At 38.9% G+C, this 15,806-nt stretch overlaps 1 protein-coding gene across 1 annotated transcript; it reads left to right on the forward strand.

Moving 5' to 3' along the window:
• Positions 1-4,587: 4,587 nt before the first annotated feature.
• On the forward strand, positions 4,588-14,693 carry LOC147325480 (leukemia inhibitory factor receptor-like). Its single transcript, XM_086300023.1, has 17 exons — positions 4,588-4,878; positions 6,093-6,238; positions 6,330-6,480; positions 6,567-6,830; positions 7,142-7,268; positions 7,915-8,060; positions 8,142-8,287; positions 8,377-8,530; positions 8,623-8,684; positions 8,969-9,191; positions 9,605-9,784; positions 9,865-9,966; positions 10,046-10,204; positions 11,401-11,529; positions 11,631-11,724; positions 11,818-11,884; positions 12,221-14,693. The coding sequence occupies exons 1-17, from the start codon at positions 4,815-4,817 to the stop codon at positions 12,680-12,682; spliced, it is 2,676 nt and encodes an 891-aa protein (XP_086156149.1). The 5' UTR covers positions 4,588-4,814; the 3' UTR covers positions 12,683-14,693.
• Positions 14,694-15,806: the final 1,113 nt, after the last annotated feature.

Here is a 15,806-nt window from a genome sequence, read left to right on the forward strand (position 1 = left end):
AGCCAACCTGGTATTCCATTTTAAGAAAAAAAAACCTCTTCTGACAAACGGTATTTGTCTCCTTTTTTATGTTGCGGCTTTTGAGCTGGGTCGTAACATGCATGTGTATCAAACACTATATAAGGATATAATTAAGCGTATTTCTGAGGTACCTCTACTCTTAGTGCATGTCTCCAGCGAGTAGTGCGGTGCTCTGAACGGATAATTGGAGGTGAGCTTCCCTCCCTCCAAGACATCTACAGGAAGCGCTGCCTGAGGAAAGCGGGGAGGATCATCAAGGACTCCAGTCACCCCAGCCATAAACTGTTCAGACTGCTTCCATTAGGAAGGAGGTTCTGCAGCATCCGGTCCCGTACCAGCAGACTGAGAGACAGCTTCTTCCACCAGGCCATCAGACTGCTGAACACGTCATAGACACCTCAGCTTCACTACTGGAACTTCAACATTATGCACTCCACACTGTATATAAATGCCACTTGTTTTGCACATATTCAACTCTGTATATTTTATTATTATTATTATTATTATCATTATTGTTATTATTATTTTATTATTTTTTTATTTTTTATTTTTTACTATTTAATTTGTAAAAATGTGTATACACACACACACACACACACACACACACACACACACACACACACACACACACACACACACACACACACACACACACACGTAGGAAAATATTTAGTATACACATCCAGAAATGCATACACTATTATATATTGTACATATATTTATTAGTTTCAGGTTGGCCATTCTTGTATTTTGCTCGTTTGTGTTGTTGTGTTTGCACATCTCTGTTGCTTGTGGGGCTCGCACACAAGAATTTCACTCGCATGTGCTGTGCCAGTGTGCCTGCACATGTGATGTGACAATAAAAGTGATTTGATTTGATTTGATTTGATGTCCTGATTCTTTCCACTTTTATTTTCACTTATTTTATCACCAATAGCTAAAGGCACAAATTGCTTTAATTACAGCAGAGTAGTTAAGGCACCCAACGCTTGTTAGCTGTTGTCAGGGGGTATATAAAAAGGCTAACAAAGAAAAACAATCTCTATAAAATTAGTTGCCCTTCATGTGCCTTCTGGAAATGTTGGAATGTGTCATTTACCGGTACCGTATACAATTACATTTACCACTTATTGGGTGATGTACCACATGTCATGGTCCCTGTGTCTGCCCGGCCGGCCCCATGACGATACATTTGTTATGGTTGTTTTATTTTAGCCCATTCAGTTGAGGCCACTAAAGGGAAACTGTCATCTGAAATTTAAATTGTTCTGGGGTTTCTATTCATGACCATTAGAGATAAATATCATTAAATGACTTTCAGCCACAAACTTCTTATTAATCATTCTTACAACTGAGCCAGATATATTGTTAATGAACATACTAAATATTCATTTTTTGAGCCCCTACTATTCCTCAAGATCATAAAAGGCTGGCATGCCCATTAAGTGTCCTCTGGCCACACTTCATTGTTGTTGTTCAACATCTTTTAGAAAATCCTGGAAACACACCAATAAAAAAGTTGTAAGCAAAATACCCCTTTAAAGGCACTTTTAGTGTTAACAGAAAACAAAGTTTAAAACCATCCCAAAGTAACTGAAGTCTACAGCTAAGTCAAGCTGTCACACCACTTTGATGTTGCAGCAAATAAATGTCAGTTAAAAATAAATGTTTAAAGTTAAAGATCAGCAACACATATCTGAAAACATCTGTGTACAGCCATACGTCCTATTCTGCTTATCGAAGTCATAGGGGGGCATGAGCCTATCCTAGTTGCTATAGGGCGGGAGGCGGCACACACACTGGACAGGTTGCCAGTCTGTCAAAGGGCTAAGACAGAAAGAGAGACAACCATAAACACTCACATTCACACCTGCGGGTCATTTAGAATAACCACTAAACCCGACCTGATCCACCCTTTGAACTGTAGAAGGAAGCTGGCGTACGCGAGAGTACCCACTGTGATCCATCAGTGCTAGCCACATGCCACTATGCCCCCATGTGTGTGCAGGTAAACAGCTGCTCCCTGGCCATGAAACTTCAGCTAAAACTGACAGGAAAAAAAGCAACTTCAATGGTCTGAAATGCTGAAATCTGAGGAGGCTCGTACTGTGTGTGTTTCTGTGGTGTATTTCCAGTACTGTTTGTATATGCACAATATTTTAACATATCTGAATAATATCAGCACTAAATAATAAACTGGATCTTTGTCAATTAAATATTTGTCAGTATTATACACTCTTATCCCAGAGTTACCCCCAAAACTGGCCAGTGTTCATCTGTAGTTAGTGAATTCAGACAGCAAAATTGCTCCCGACCTGATCCACCCTTAAGCTCTTTGTTGGACCGGGTAGGCTGTCATTCCACCGTTTACTGGATGGGCTGATGAGTCAGTGAGACTCACTTCTGACAGATGATATTAATACTGAGGTTAGTTGTTGAGAATATCCTGAACTTTTCTGTCAGAAAGAACTGCTGTTTTTATCTGTTAGCTGCTGTTAGCCAACAACAGAGAAATAATCTATGGATCTTTGTTACACTCTTGTGAATAAACTCTCATGCAATGTAAGTATGTAATCAAACCAAAAAAAAAGTTACTTCACTGTTAAGGCAGTGATTTTGAAGGACAAAAGTGATGGCCTACAAGAGCTGCTCAGGCATAGAAACCCACACCGTGAAGTTTCCGCTCAGTTTTATTGAAACGTAGCATGAACATTCTGTGTAGTTTTCTTAAAGATAAACAGGTTAGCTTGCATTAATGTGGTGAGCTCACAGTAAAGCTCTGTGTTGGACTGGTGCACAGTGGCTGTGGTACTCATGGTCAGATTTAGGTTACGTCAAGTGTAGAAGAGAATTTGCTTAATTCTAACTTAATTATTAACTTCTCAATATGTTCCCTTTGCTGAGCCACTACAGAGATCATAGCACCTGCACCTGCTGAATCCTACTGTAATCCCTGACTGTTCTCATTTGACTGTTTTGGTATGCAGGCAAAGTCACCCTCTACCATGTAGGCAACAGAAAGGAGGTATTTTTTAAATGATTTGTTTCCTTGTGTCCTACATACCAGATTTGAATTAGAATTTAGATTAGAAGATTTTTTTATTCTAGATATGTTAAAATATCATTTTACTGTTACATTACTATATAAGGTTCAGTTGTACACAAATGGTTAGTAGAATTGTCCTTTAAGGAGCTACTTTTTACTTTCTTTGAGTACATTTCAGAGTAGGCACTTTTTCACTTTTACTTAAGTAAAGAAGTTTCTTCAATAATTCAGTTTTTACTGGAGTGTTTTTAACACAGTTTATTTCTACTTAAGTAAGGAAAGTCTGTACTTTTGCCACCTCTGCATATTACCTACCATAAAATTTTGACAAATGGGATTAAAATTGTTTTTAAGATGAGTTTGGAGGTCAGGGATTTAGTGTCGCTAATTTCTGTGCAATTTAATGTAAAAGAGACAAAGTGCATGTACATACATGTTAATGAGATTTATTTTTCCCTAGAACTGTAGTGTTAATGCTGGTCTTCATGGCCTCAGCTTCCTTTGCTGACGGTCTTCCGTTTTTATGCAGATAAATAATTCTTTGTTTCACTTATTGGAGTAAACTAATGGAAATCTCATACTTGTACATGTTGAGCTTCAACAGGAATAACAGGAATTTTCTTGGATAGGCACCTACTTATTTATGGATACATGAAATGTTTTGGCTGCAGGGTTAGCAAGGGTGTAGACATTTAATTATCTAATCATAAAAATGTGCATACATAATTTTGACTGTATGCAAACAATAGAGCTACCATTTTGGACTCCACATTTTAAAGCATCAGCAGCAACTTTTTGTCTGCCATGTTGTTGTTGTTGTTGTTGTTGTTGTTGTTGTTATTATTATTATTATTAAGTGGTTTTTGGTGCTTATTTACTTTGTGCAAGAACTCAGAGAAGTATTTGGATTTGATGCTGGAGTGCCGAGTTATTAACTTCATAAAAAGCAGTGTGCCCTAAAAGTGATGTCACAACTGCAGCACCAGTATAAAGGGTCAAGTGAGCTTAACCATTAGTTCTTCAGACTTTTTCATGGTCTTCTAGCATTTTCCTTTGGACATTGTCTGCTTTTGCTCTCACTTTCAGTCCAGTCATCGTACCTGGCTGTTTTCAGAGAAATGTTTTACCACTTAACACTGAACTATGAATCATTCATGCATAAAAAAAACCACTTAACTAGAAGGATGAACCAGTGTAGTGTCTACACAGAGAACTTAGCAAAGAATCAATTTTAAATTAAAGCTTTACAATAACTGGTCTGAAAATCAGAGCCGGCAGGTCCTGTCATTATGCCAAGTTTGGAATCATCATGTTTTTCAGAATCTAAGGCTCGATTCTCCCTGACCGATGTTTTTCTGGAGCATCAGAGCATGTCTGAGCTCGCTGCTGTGAGTCACATTTACGAGAACATAATGCTCCATTTCCTGTGGTGGGGTCCACATGGATTTCACAATCAAATGGATTTCCATATTGTATATGTGAAGGGAGGGAGGCTACAGGGAGTAACCTGACACCAACACTGTGACTCTTCCCTGTTCGAGTCTTTGTTCTCAGATTCTTCAAATAAAACCCAAACTTCCCCGTGAACATGCTTTTGTTTCTATGAAAGAAGCCTCAGGAATCTGCTTTTCAACCACTCTGACGAGCTGATGTTTATCACCGCAACTACCCGGCTGAATTCTTGAAGGTTTTTTCTATCTAAATAAACAAACAGCTCTAAACGAGGATTATCAGGATTATTATTATCATGATCACGTGGTTGTTATTGCTCTCACTCTTCAGAGAAAGCACACAAGATGGACAAGAAGACGGTGAGTATGTCATCCTCTAACCTCTGTGACAATCTGTAGGTACAGAAAGTATCTGATATTTTTAGTAAAGAAGTCTCCATTTTCAGCAAAGGCTGTAATTGTGTATACAGGATATTTTTTTATGTGCAGATTCTTACTGGTCATAAAACAAACAAATACAGTGCGTGTCAGCAAGATAAAGTTACAGCATGCGAGGGTGGAGGTGTGGTCATAGGTGGCCCAAGAACTCATTTTTGTGGATGTGAAAGAATATGTGCATAATTTCTTTTTAAACATTTTGTGTGTGTAGAAATAGTTTTTTTCTTAATTCCTATTCTGAATCAAATTGATAATTCAAATTTGTTTCACATAAATGTTCAAAGTTTGCAATTTTTCAGAACCAAGGTCATTGTAACTGGCAGACTGGTGCAGACAAGTCTGCAAGCTATCTTCTTTACCTTCACTAATTTGTGTGGATTTCTTGTTCCTGTCTGTCAGTTTTTGAGCATTTTAAATGCAAATATCTGACAAATAATATCACTTCCTGTGTGGTTAATTCTCTTGACAGAACCCCAAAAACTCTGTTTCAGCTTTGTAGAGAAAAATATTATTGTATTATTAAGAAATATATAGCAGACATCCATGTGTGGACACATATGTTCAATGACTTGATGAAGTGGTTTGAAAAAAGACTTTACAAACCAGCAGCGCATCATCTTTGCCCTTAAATCACACATCAGTTAGCTGTACAACATCACATGACTGCACAGTGGCTTTTCTTTTTCATCTTGCTTTTTTAAAAAAACATAATCGGTACAGAAAATCACCTGTTATTCCCCGAAACTAAAGTGTTCCCTTGCTATTCCTCATCAGTCAAGTCTAAAAATAGAGCAGAGCTTTCAAATGTCTGCTTAGTAAGTTGTTTTTATATTTACTCTCAGCTCCTCCCAAAAAATGATACAGGCAGCACGATTTAACCACTGATTTTGGACTCTGCATTTTTAAGCCTCAGTGTTTTAGTGTCCTAGTCACCCGATCTGGCAGACATAATGGACGTGCCTATAATACTATACTTGTTCATGACACTGTTTGTGTCTGCTAGATACCAGAGGCCATTAACAAAATATCAGTATGAGTCTGTGTGCTCACTGACAGCCTAACTATGTCTTTTTTATCTCAAGAATTGCTCAGTGTTCCACTTTAACCATAAAATGTCCTGTGGTCACTTCCTTTAGGTGTTTTGCGTTGTGGACCTCAGAATGTGACTCTTGACTACGACAGTTTCCTGTTAAAGTGGGAAGATGACCCTTCTTGCTCTGTGATACGAGATGGGCTCGTGTACGAGCTGCAGCTTCTCATTGCAGACAAACCTGAACACAATGTAAGAGATTATTATGGGTAACTATAATCCTCACTTCTGTAGCCTCCAAACAAAAAGCTGTTCCTCTAATGTGTTTATGATAATGTTGTAGGGTGAAGTTGTTGTGGCACCTGCACAGATAGGATCTACTCATTCCTGGAAATGGACTTCCCATTTACCATCGCAGTGTGCTCGCCATTCAGTCCGGCTCAGGTCCCAATACAACAACCAATCAAGCCCATGGATGCAGAAGACGCTACCTGGTTAATATTAAGTTCAAATCATTTGATCTTTTTTGATTCTTAAACACTTTACAGTCTTGTTTATTCTTATCACTGTGCTTCTTCAGACCAGGGTGAAATACTGGTTCTCCCAAGAGACCAAATATTGGAGGTGGGCAGCACAGCCACATTCTGCTGCATGGTGCCAGACGGGGAAAGTATTAAAACAATGTTTCTACTCAACTATAAAGGCACTAATGTAACAACTACAAAGATCAGTGAACATGTGCACTCCCTGACTGTTCACCTGGACCAACAATCAGAAAATTGGAGGGATGTAATATGTGAAACAAACAAAGGAGACATCAGCGGAGCCAGTTTTCATGCTGGATGTAAGTATGACACAAAGTACTGAGAAAAAGGAATTACTGTACACACAACACAGGCCAGGGAGCTTTTGATAGCATTTTGTCTTAATGAAAAAAACCATCACTTAAAAACTGTATTTTGTACTTACTCTTTTTTTTTGTCTATTGTTAACATTTGTTTGATGATTTGAAACATTTAAATTTGGCACAATGAGGCCAAATACTTTTTCACTGCACTGTAGCATTTGAGGGCGGTTTGTGGTTTTGTCAAATGTACCTTGTAATTAAATGCTGGTTCTTCTTTTTTGTTTTCTTGACATTTCCCTTAAATTTAGACCCCCCTAGTGACAGTAGTCTTCAGTGTGAAACCCAGGATCTGGAATCCATCGATTGTTTTTGGAATATAACAAGGAAAATAGAGGATGTTGAAGAAGTGAGAAGAAAATACCTGCTCCAGGAAAGGTAAAAGGAAATACACAACACCTCTGTTGTAACAATGAGCTCCAGTATGGGACTAAAGAAAGGCTAGTCAGAATAAGTAAATAAAATGTAATCTGACTACTGATTTCAGAAAAATATTATACAGTCACTCCCTGCTTTACATATAAATGTCTTTGTTGTACTAGATTTCATTTCATTTTCTCTTTCTGAATAATTGATGAAGCAACCTCTGTTGGATTAGTGAGGTAGACGGGAATATGTGAATGGCCGCAGTTGGGACCACTGAAAATCTCTTATGTTTATATGTTTGTTATATACAGTCCAAAATGCACAAACATCGGTTAGTTTGTCTTTTTCTTTTTCTCTCACTATGAAAGCTAATGGGCTAAATGGATACCACACTCAGGCACAGTAGTATCGAGTACTGCATCATACTTTGTGTTTACTTTGTGGTAAACAGAGAAGCCAACAGAAGCCTTTGTGGTAAAGATTTAAGCTACTTATGCTTTTGCACTACAGCATTGGGAAAATGCTCACAAAATCTGCCGGTGGAGGCTGGTGAGAGAAAGGGCCTTTATTTGCTTCCATAAAACATTAGCAGTCCTGCTGGGTTCTTCGATTTTTTGTTGTTGTTAATATTTAAGCAGTGTATATTTTTACATTTTAGCCCATGCAACATTGGACCAATGCATCAATTGGGTAAATGCTCGCAAAAAGTGGAGCTGGATGCTGCTGAGAGGAACTGGACCTTAACAGTCACTAATCCTCTGGGAAAGCTCGAGCTCCATGACAGGGTGGACCTGACCAAAAGAGGTAAAACTTTGGAAAAAACGAGGGGAAAAAGGCTATTCTTAATCTTTAAGATCAGCTGATTGTTGTGATCTCTTGTTTTAGTGCACATGGTTGCTCCAGACAAAGTGGCAGCTTCAACTGTGAACCCCAGAAACATCAGTCTGAAATGGAGCTGGACTGTGAAGAAGTACAGTAATCTCAACATCACATGCCAAGTACATGTCAGTGATGGAAACTCTAATACCAAAGTGAGTAGATTAAAAAGGAGGCTAAGGTATTGGCTTTTCAAAGTAAAAGTCTTCACTGAAGTCAGCTAACATAATTTTTGTCCTTGTAGACTGAAAACATTGGAGTTGGCCTCACAGCTGCAGTCATCAAGGACTTGATACCACACTGGGACTATGACGTGAGGGTCCGATGTGGAACATCACAGCATTTCTGGAAATGGGGTGACTGGAGCAATAGTGTCAAAATCCGCACGAAGGGTGATGGTAAGTAGTTTTTATTTTTTGTTTTTTTTAAGAGAAAAGACTTTAAAAAGTTTGTGAATGTAACAGATGTCGTTTGTCTGGTTGCACCACAGTTCCAGATGCTCTTGACGTGTGGATGAAGGTGAAGGCAGACCAGGCTGTAATCTCCTGGAAGGTGAGTCCAAGTTGGCTTTTACAAGGCTTTTATGAGGCCTCTTGGTAAGGTCTAAATCTGGAAACTGACTTACTTTTGGAGACAGCCTCAAGTGGTCTTTAGAAGAACTAGAGCTTTTGGTACTTGCATGTTGGATTCATTTTTTTCCTCACAACTTGATGCAATAAAAAATATCTTTATTAAATCTATTTGACAAAATATCAGTGCAACATCTTATACAGTCAGAAAGTGATGTTTCAGAGGACACTGTTACCATTTCAGGTCTTGATGTTACGTCTCCACAGGTGCCACTGACCAATCAGAGCCATGGAGAAATCTTTGACTACAAAGTGTCCTGGGCAAAGACCAAAGACAAAAATCAGTCAAACCAAACCAACGTGTCCAGAAGCAATCACAGTCTTACACTCACGCTGGACCCCAGTGAGGAGTACATGGTCACTGTCACGGCTAGAAACATAAACGGCAGCTCATCACCATCGACCATCATCATCCCCCGCAGCAATCTAGGTATGAAGCTAACAGAGCACCACACATTACAGATAAGCTCACTTTGATTTCCATTTGGGGAAGAGGTTTGATTTTATCTAATCTGTGCAGAAGGCTGTAAGCAAAAGGTTTTCCAAACTAATGCAGAAAAGGAATAGCAGTTTTCATGATCACATGATTGAGATTATATCTATTATAAGTATACAAATTTGTAATTGTTGTGTTTATATTCTATATATCCAAGTCATGATGAGTATGTACATTTTTGCACATTTTATTGGTCTGCAAAGGGAAGCTAAATGCCTTAAAAGTGCATGAAACTGTTTTTAAAACCCATGAAAAATTCTCAAGGTTTAACTATATATACTGATTTAACCTCTTCCTTTTTTAAGTGGAGTATGTTGTAAAATCAAATTTTAAAGAGTCTTTTTCAGATACATCCGAGGTGAAGACCTCCTGGATCAGTGGCAGCAATGGTAGCTTCTTCCTGTCCTGGCCTGATAGTCCTAACGCCAGCTGTGGCTACATAGTGGACTGGTGTCCAGTCTTCGGTAATTGCACCTTCGAGTGGATGAAAGTGCCTCCCAACAGAACTCATACCACAGTTTTTTCAAGTACGTCCTCATCTTTGCCTACAAAACTGTTGCAGATCATATTTGCATCTGTTTCAGCACAGCTCCTTTTGTTGTTCCAGAGAACTTTGAAGATGGTCGGAGATACCTGCTGTCCATATACGCCTGCACTGAGGGAGCTGCGGTGCTACTACAGAGAAGAAAGGGCTACATCAGAGAGACCAGTAAGACTGATTCAGTGATTTCTCACAAAATGCGATGGTTCAATCAGCAGTGTATTTTATGCATGTCACATCTTTCCAGAAATAGGAGTCGAGCTGTTTAAACTCAAATACAAACAGGAAGACTCGGCTGTTGAGGTATCCTGGGAGCCCATACCTCTGGAAAAGCAGACTGCTTCCATCCATGGATATATTCTCTACTACCAGGACAAGAGCGGGAACGTTTTTAACGTGAGCACAGGTACAGTATGAAGGCATACTCACTCAGGCCAGCTATGATTTCAGTCTGGACATTAAGTATAGGATCAGCTTCCTGTTTACGTCCTGCCATACGATGAGCTTTCTCTCCACCTACGAGGATCCTCAGCATGAACATTCTTCCCAGCATCTGTTTAACTGTCAGCGGTGCCTCAAAATGTGTTTGAGTTTGGGAAATGAAAGCGTATTTGGATGGAACATAGACTTATATAATGCCCGCTTGTGGTGCAAGTTTAACAGAAACCAAGTCCCCCTTTTTAGTGGTGTCAGTCTGTCGATTTAAGCAAAGTATGACTGCAATTGGATAAATTAACTAAGAATTATAACAGTTTAACTTGGTTGCAGAAAAGATCAGATTGGGGGGGAAGTGTCTGACACAAAAACGTTTTAATAATTATGTTCTTAGCCAAATCCATTTGTTCTTTATTGCACACTTAACTGCAATATTTTGCTGAGTTTGTTTATAAATGTATTGCTGGCACTAGTAGGACAGCACACTTAAAGCCTTTACACACTGGACGCGCAAAGGTTGTGCAAATATTTTGTGTGTTAGAAATATTTTTCAGGTTTACCTATTGTTAATACAGTTGTTCACACCAACAATGTAATTTTGCTCAATGAAGTTATGGCTTTTCTTTTTTTGAACCATGAACCATTTTTCTGATTCTATGGATGCAAAGACACAGATCTGACCAATTAGACCACTGCATTTAGTGCGCTGTAGCTCAAAACAAATATCACACTGTGATCCTTAAGTATGTTCAAATGCGGCTGTGATACAACCTCCTGGTTTAAACCAGAATCTTTTCTTCTTTTTCTGGTTCAAAGTTTTAGGACCAGCTGTCATCACTTCATGTTTTGATTGAAGTGTGATTTTTTTTTTTTTTTAAGGACATATTTTTCAGAAAAACACAAAGCTTTCTGTGTGTATGTACACAATACGAATTCACATCTGAAATATTTAGAATTTTGTGCCGTTTTCTTGCAAAGCACTTGTTGGGTAATGACCTTTAATCACACTATTAAGTTTCTCTTCTGATAACAAAGTCCTGGTTTTGTTTCTCCACACACAAAGATTAGCTTGGGACTGAGATAAATAAAGTAAGTCTCCAGTGTTGCCCGATGATCGTAAACATGTATTTATGTTGTAATAATGGCGGTCACTCTGTGTTGATTTAGATGATCCTGAAGCCACCAGCCTCACTGCAAAGAACCTGAACATCAGTATGTACACCTTCACGGTGACAGCATCAACAGCATTTGGACTTTGTGGTAATTCATCCATCAATGTCACCTTGAATCCCCCGGGTAGGTTAATTATTTCCCCATATGGACTATTTTCTTTAGTAAGACTGTCAACATTTGTCATTTTCTTTGATTTACTCGATGCGGTTCATTGTTTTCACCAGCTGATCAACTGATAATGCTGATCTTGATATCCCTGGGAGCAGTTTTTCTTATTCTGTCTGTCAGCACAATTATCTGCTACAGACAATGGGCATGGTAAGCAATGCATATACATTTTCTGTGAAATATTGTCCACTTTTGCTTCCAATCATTGTCCGACATTTATTTTAATGCATTTTCTCCCAACAGCATCAAGCACAAAGTCTATCCTCCAATCCCAAAACCAGTGCTGACTGAAAAGTGGCTGGCATCACCGGTAAGTTTTTTTTTTTGTGTTCCTAAATCTAACCAATTCGTTTCTGGTGCCAAACTTAAGTTCAACTTAACTCTCAGATATATTTCAGATGTAGAGTTGGGCGCATTAACAGGGTATTCAAATGTTTGCACACTGACTCACTTTTTGCTGATTCACTTTTAGAGCCATTTGAAGTGTTTTGGACATTATAGCATTAGCTAGCTAATGCTAAATCTCTCCACTACACATTTGTACTACTCTGTTATTTATTGGTTTCCTTGTATAGTGCATCATCATAATCGATATGGATCCAGATGTCTTTCCTGTGAATGTGATGTCATTTTCTCTATTTTTCAGGATGAACATACAGTTCGTCATCTTCCCTTTGATCAGAGTTACTACAGTGAGGTCTTGGATGTTCCTGAACTACATGATAAATTCAGACCACCACAGCCTGTTGTTGGCCAGGACTACATGCCTTTTACCTTCTCTCAGACTCCCAAAGGTTACTACAATAAGCCTCTGAAGAAACTCCAGCCATGCCTTACTTTACCCACTACAGGCCTCACATCTCAGCCAGGCTTGCCATCTTTTCCAATTAATGATGTGTTTCCTAACCCTTCATATAACCTGATAGTACAGGACCAGGAGTCACAATCACATCCCGAGATCCAGGAGGGGATGCCTATAATTGATAGTGAATGCCAGCCACAGAGTCCTGAAGAGACCTTTACCACAACTGAGTTAGAGGAGGAACCAGACAGTCCCATTTCCTGTGCGTCCACATACATTTTGTTACCACAGAAAACTTCCAAATAGCGGCTGCATGTGTGAACACGTTTAAGCCTTGCACACGTACTTGAAGAGACCTTAACTACTGCATGGAACACAAGCTGCCCTCATCCACACAGTGACCCGCTAGATGTTCAAAGGAGCTCTACTGTTTTCATGTTTTGCTTCAATTAAAAGCATGCAATACATTTTAGTTCAGTTCTGTACATTGGTGGTGTTGTGGTGCTAGTTAGCACTGTCACCTTGTTGCAGGAAGGTTGTGCGTTCAAATCACCTGTCAACCATTTCTCACGAGAGGAAAATATGTGATTCCTTACTGGTTACAGCTGTGTCACTTTGGCCAGCGGTCAGTTGTGGATTTAAAGAGACGACAGCAGGCTCGAATAAAACGTAACACCAACACACTAACCAACACCTACAACTGCAGCTGGCTTCCTTTTATACTCGCTTCACGTGAGACCACCCAGATCTGGGGTAAGAAACAAATGAAGAAAATACACATCCACATTCAATTCAATTTTATTTATATAGCACCAAATCACAACAAAAGTCGAATCCAGTCTGGAAGCTGGTTCCACAGAAGAGGGGCCTGCAAACTGAAGGCTCTGCCTCCCATTCTACTTTTAAATACTCTAGGAACAACAAGTAGGCCTGCAGTGCGAGAGCGAAGTGCTCTAATAGGGTGATATGGTACTACAAGGTCATTAAGATAAGATGAGGCCTGATTATTTAAGACCTTGTATGTGAGAAGCAGGATTTGTAATTCAATTCTCGATTTAACAGGAAGCCAATGAAGGGAAGCCAATACAGGAGAAATATGCTCTCTCTTTCTAGTCCCTGTCAGTACTCTTGCTGCAGCATTTTGGATTAGCTGAAGGCTTTTCATCAAGTTTTTAGGACATCCTGATAATAATGAATTACAGTCGTCCAGCCTGGAAGTAATAAATGCATGAACTAGTTTTTCAGCGTCACTAAGAGACAGGATATTTCTAATTTTAGAGATGTTGCGTAAATGGAAGAAAGCAGTCTTACATATTTGTTTAATATATGCGTCGAAGGACATACACAAATATCAAACCAAAATATAATACAAAGAAGACATATTTACACATATACAAACTCCAATAACAGCTTGAACAACATTTGTGCTTTATTCAGTGATGTATATTGGAAACACCCTAACCTAAACTCCCCACATTGACACATTGGTTTACCCCAGAGGAAGCAACTAGGAAAAGTTGAGGACTGCTAACACACATCAACCCCCTAAATAGCAATCACTCATACACTGATAAAAATACAGGTAATGGAATCCCTGTTCTGCATTACAGGCTGGTTGGAGTGACTAATGGAGGTTACTAGGGTGAAATTGGTCACGATAAGCTATACAGTGCTGCATCGAAAATCTTGCAATTGCAGGTTGCCAGCAGTTTGCATGGAAGATACTGGCTTGCCTGCAGACACTCAATAACTACCCTCTGAGCTCGAGTTACACTGTGAGAAGTGTGATGCTAAAAACTGGCTTTACAGAAACCTGTCAGTGAATACGCATTTCTCCCTGTCATCCAGAGATTTCCATGAGGTCCCCACTTGGCCTCTAGAACAGTCTAAAATTTGCGTTTTGTTCATTTTGTTTGTTGGACAATTAAAAGCCAACGGTGTAAATAAAGAAAATGTATCTAGAAATTCCACTCAGACATTTGAGAAAAGCCTTTCTAAAGCCTGATTTATTTTCACGTGAATCCTGTGAATTCTGTACAAATGTCAGCTGTTTGCATTTTCAATTTAGTGCTGTTGTTTGAATCAGACTGCCATCATCACAGAAACTGAGCTGATCATGTTGGAGCGAAGAGAAAATGAACAATAGAGGATCTCAGAACTGACAAACTGATTTATGTGTATTTTATGTATTTATGAGTGCCCTACCTTATTGAAAAAATGTGAATAGTTCCATGTAGCTTTGAGAGGTCTTTGCTGTTGATTTGTTTATAAGAACCAAGAAATTACGATTGATTCAATGCTGTAAACCAATAAAACAAGAAGCTTCAAGTGTTTTAATGTCATTTGATTTTGCCTGGTTACCTTCAAAGAGTTTTGATTTAGAGAGAAACATTACGGCACCATGATGATCTGCTGTGGTGATGTTTGCATGAATAGTGAACACTAGATGGAGCCAGCACTGCAGTACTGATGATAATGAGCTGTCACACATTACATGTCTGGGGTGCAAAGTATACGAGTGCATTTACACAGCAGTTGTACTTTGGTGTATTTCTGCAGTTCCTCTACTCCTCCTGCATTTCCTGATTGACTTTTATTTCAGTAGATTTATCATCAGGAGCTGCAAGCACAAACTACTCTAACTACAACTGAGTAGTTGAGGCACCTTTTCACATTTCGATGACTCATTAGCTGATCTCAGAGGGCAAATCTTAAATAACAAGGCAAAAAAGAAAAACAACCTAAAGTCGAAATTTAATTGGCTATACTTGATGTGCATCATAAAAAGAAAAACTTGTTTCTACCCTTCCTGAAATTACACATATTAGTGTCTCCACAAAGCCCACATAGGTGGTAAAAGATGTACAACCTAAACAAGCAGAAAACCACCACTGAAGTGCCAACAGCTCCTACAGTGCTCACTCGAGAGTGGCCCCAAAAATGAGTCTGGACTTTAAGAGATCGTCCCAATTTTAAACAAATCCCTTTCAAAACTACTAGCTGTAGTCTATCATGATCACTATTGAGAACTTAATAGACCTTGGTCTTGCCCTGTAAAAAGGCATTGTATACCCTTCAGTACCACAAGAGGGAGCTGTCAGCAGAATGTTTGTTTTTCAGATTATTATACATGACCATTCAAGGTAAATTTAATAAAATGTGTCTGTTGGTACAAATTTTCTACTCACGTCAGTGAATGTGCAGTTTCTGACTGGAATTTTGGTGGTTTTCAGCACACAGACTTTTTGTTCTTTTTTCTTAAAACTTTCTTGTTGAATATTCACTGTTTAAGCCCCTAAGTATACCTCAATACCTCAAGTCTGTCACATTGGTTTTGAAATCAGGGCAACTTTAATTTTTTTTGCGTAACAACATTTAGATAATCTTGTGTTATGAATGAGCAGCTAATGATCCCTTTATGGGCACTTTA

The sequence above is a fragment of the Aulonocara sp. 'chitande type north' Nkhata Bay genome, linkage group LG7 (assembly GCF_057382095.1).
Source record: "Aulonocara sp. 'chitande type north' Nkhata Bay isolate Kocher_YH1m ecotype deep benthic linkage group LG7, A_spYH_male_GT1.1, whole genome shotgun sequence".
NCBI lineage: Eukaryota > Metazoa > Chordata > Actinopteri > Cichliformes > Cichlidae > Aulonocara > Aulonocara sp. 'chitande type north' Nkhata Bay.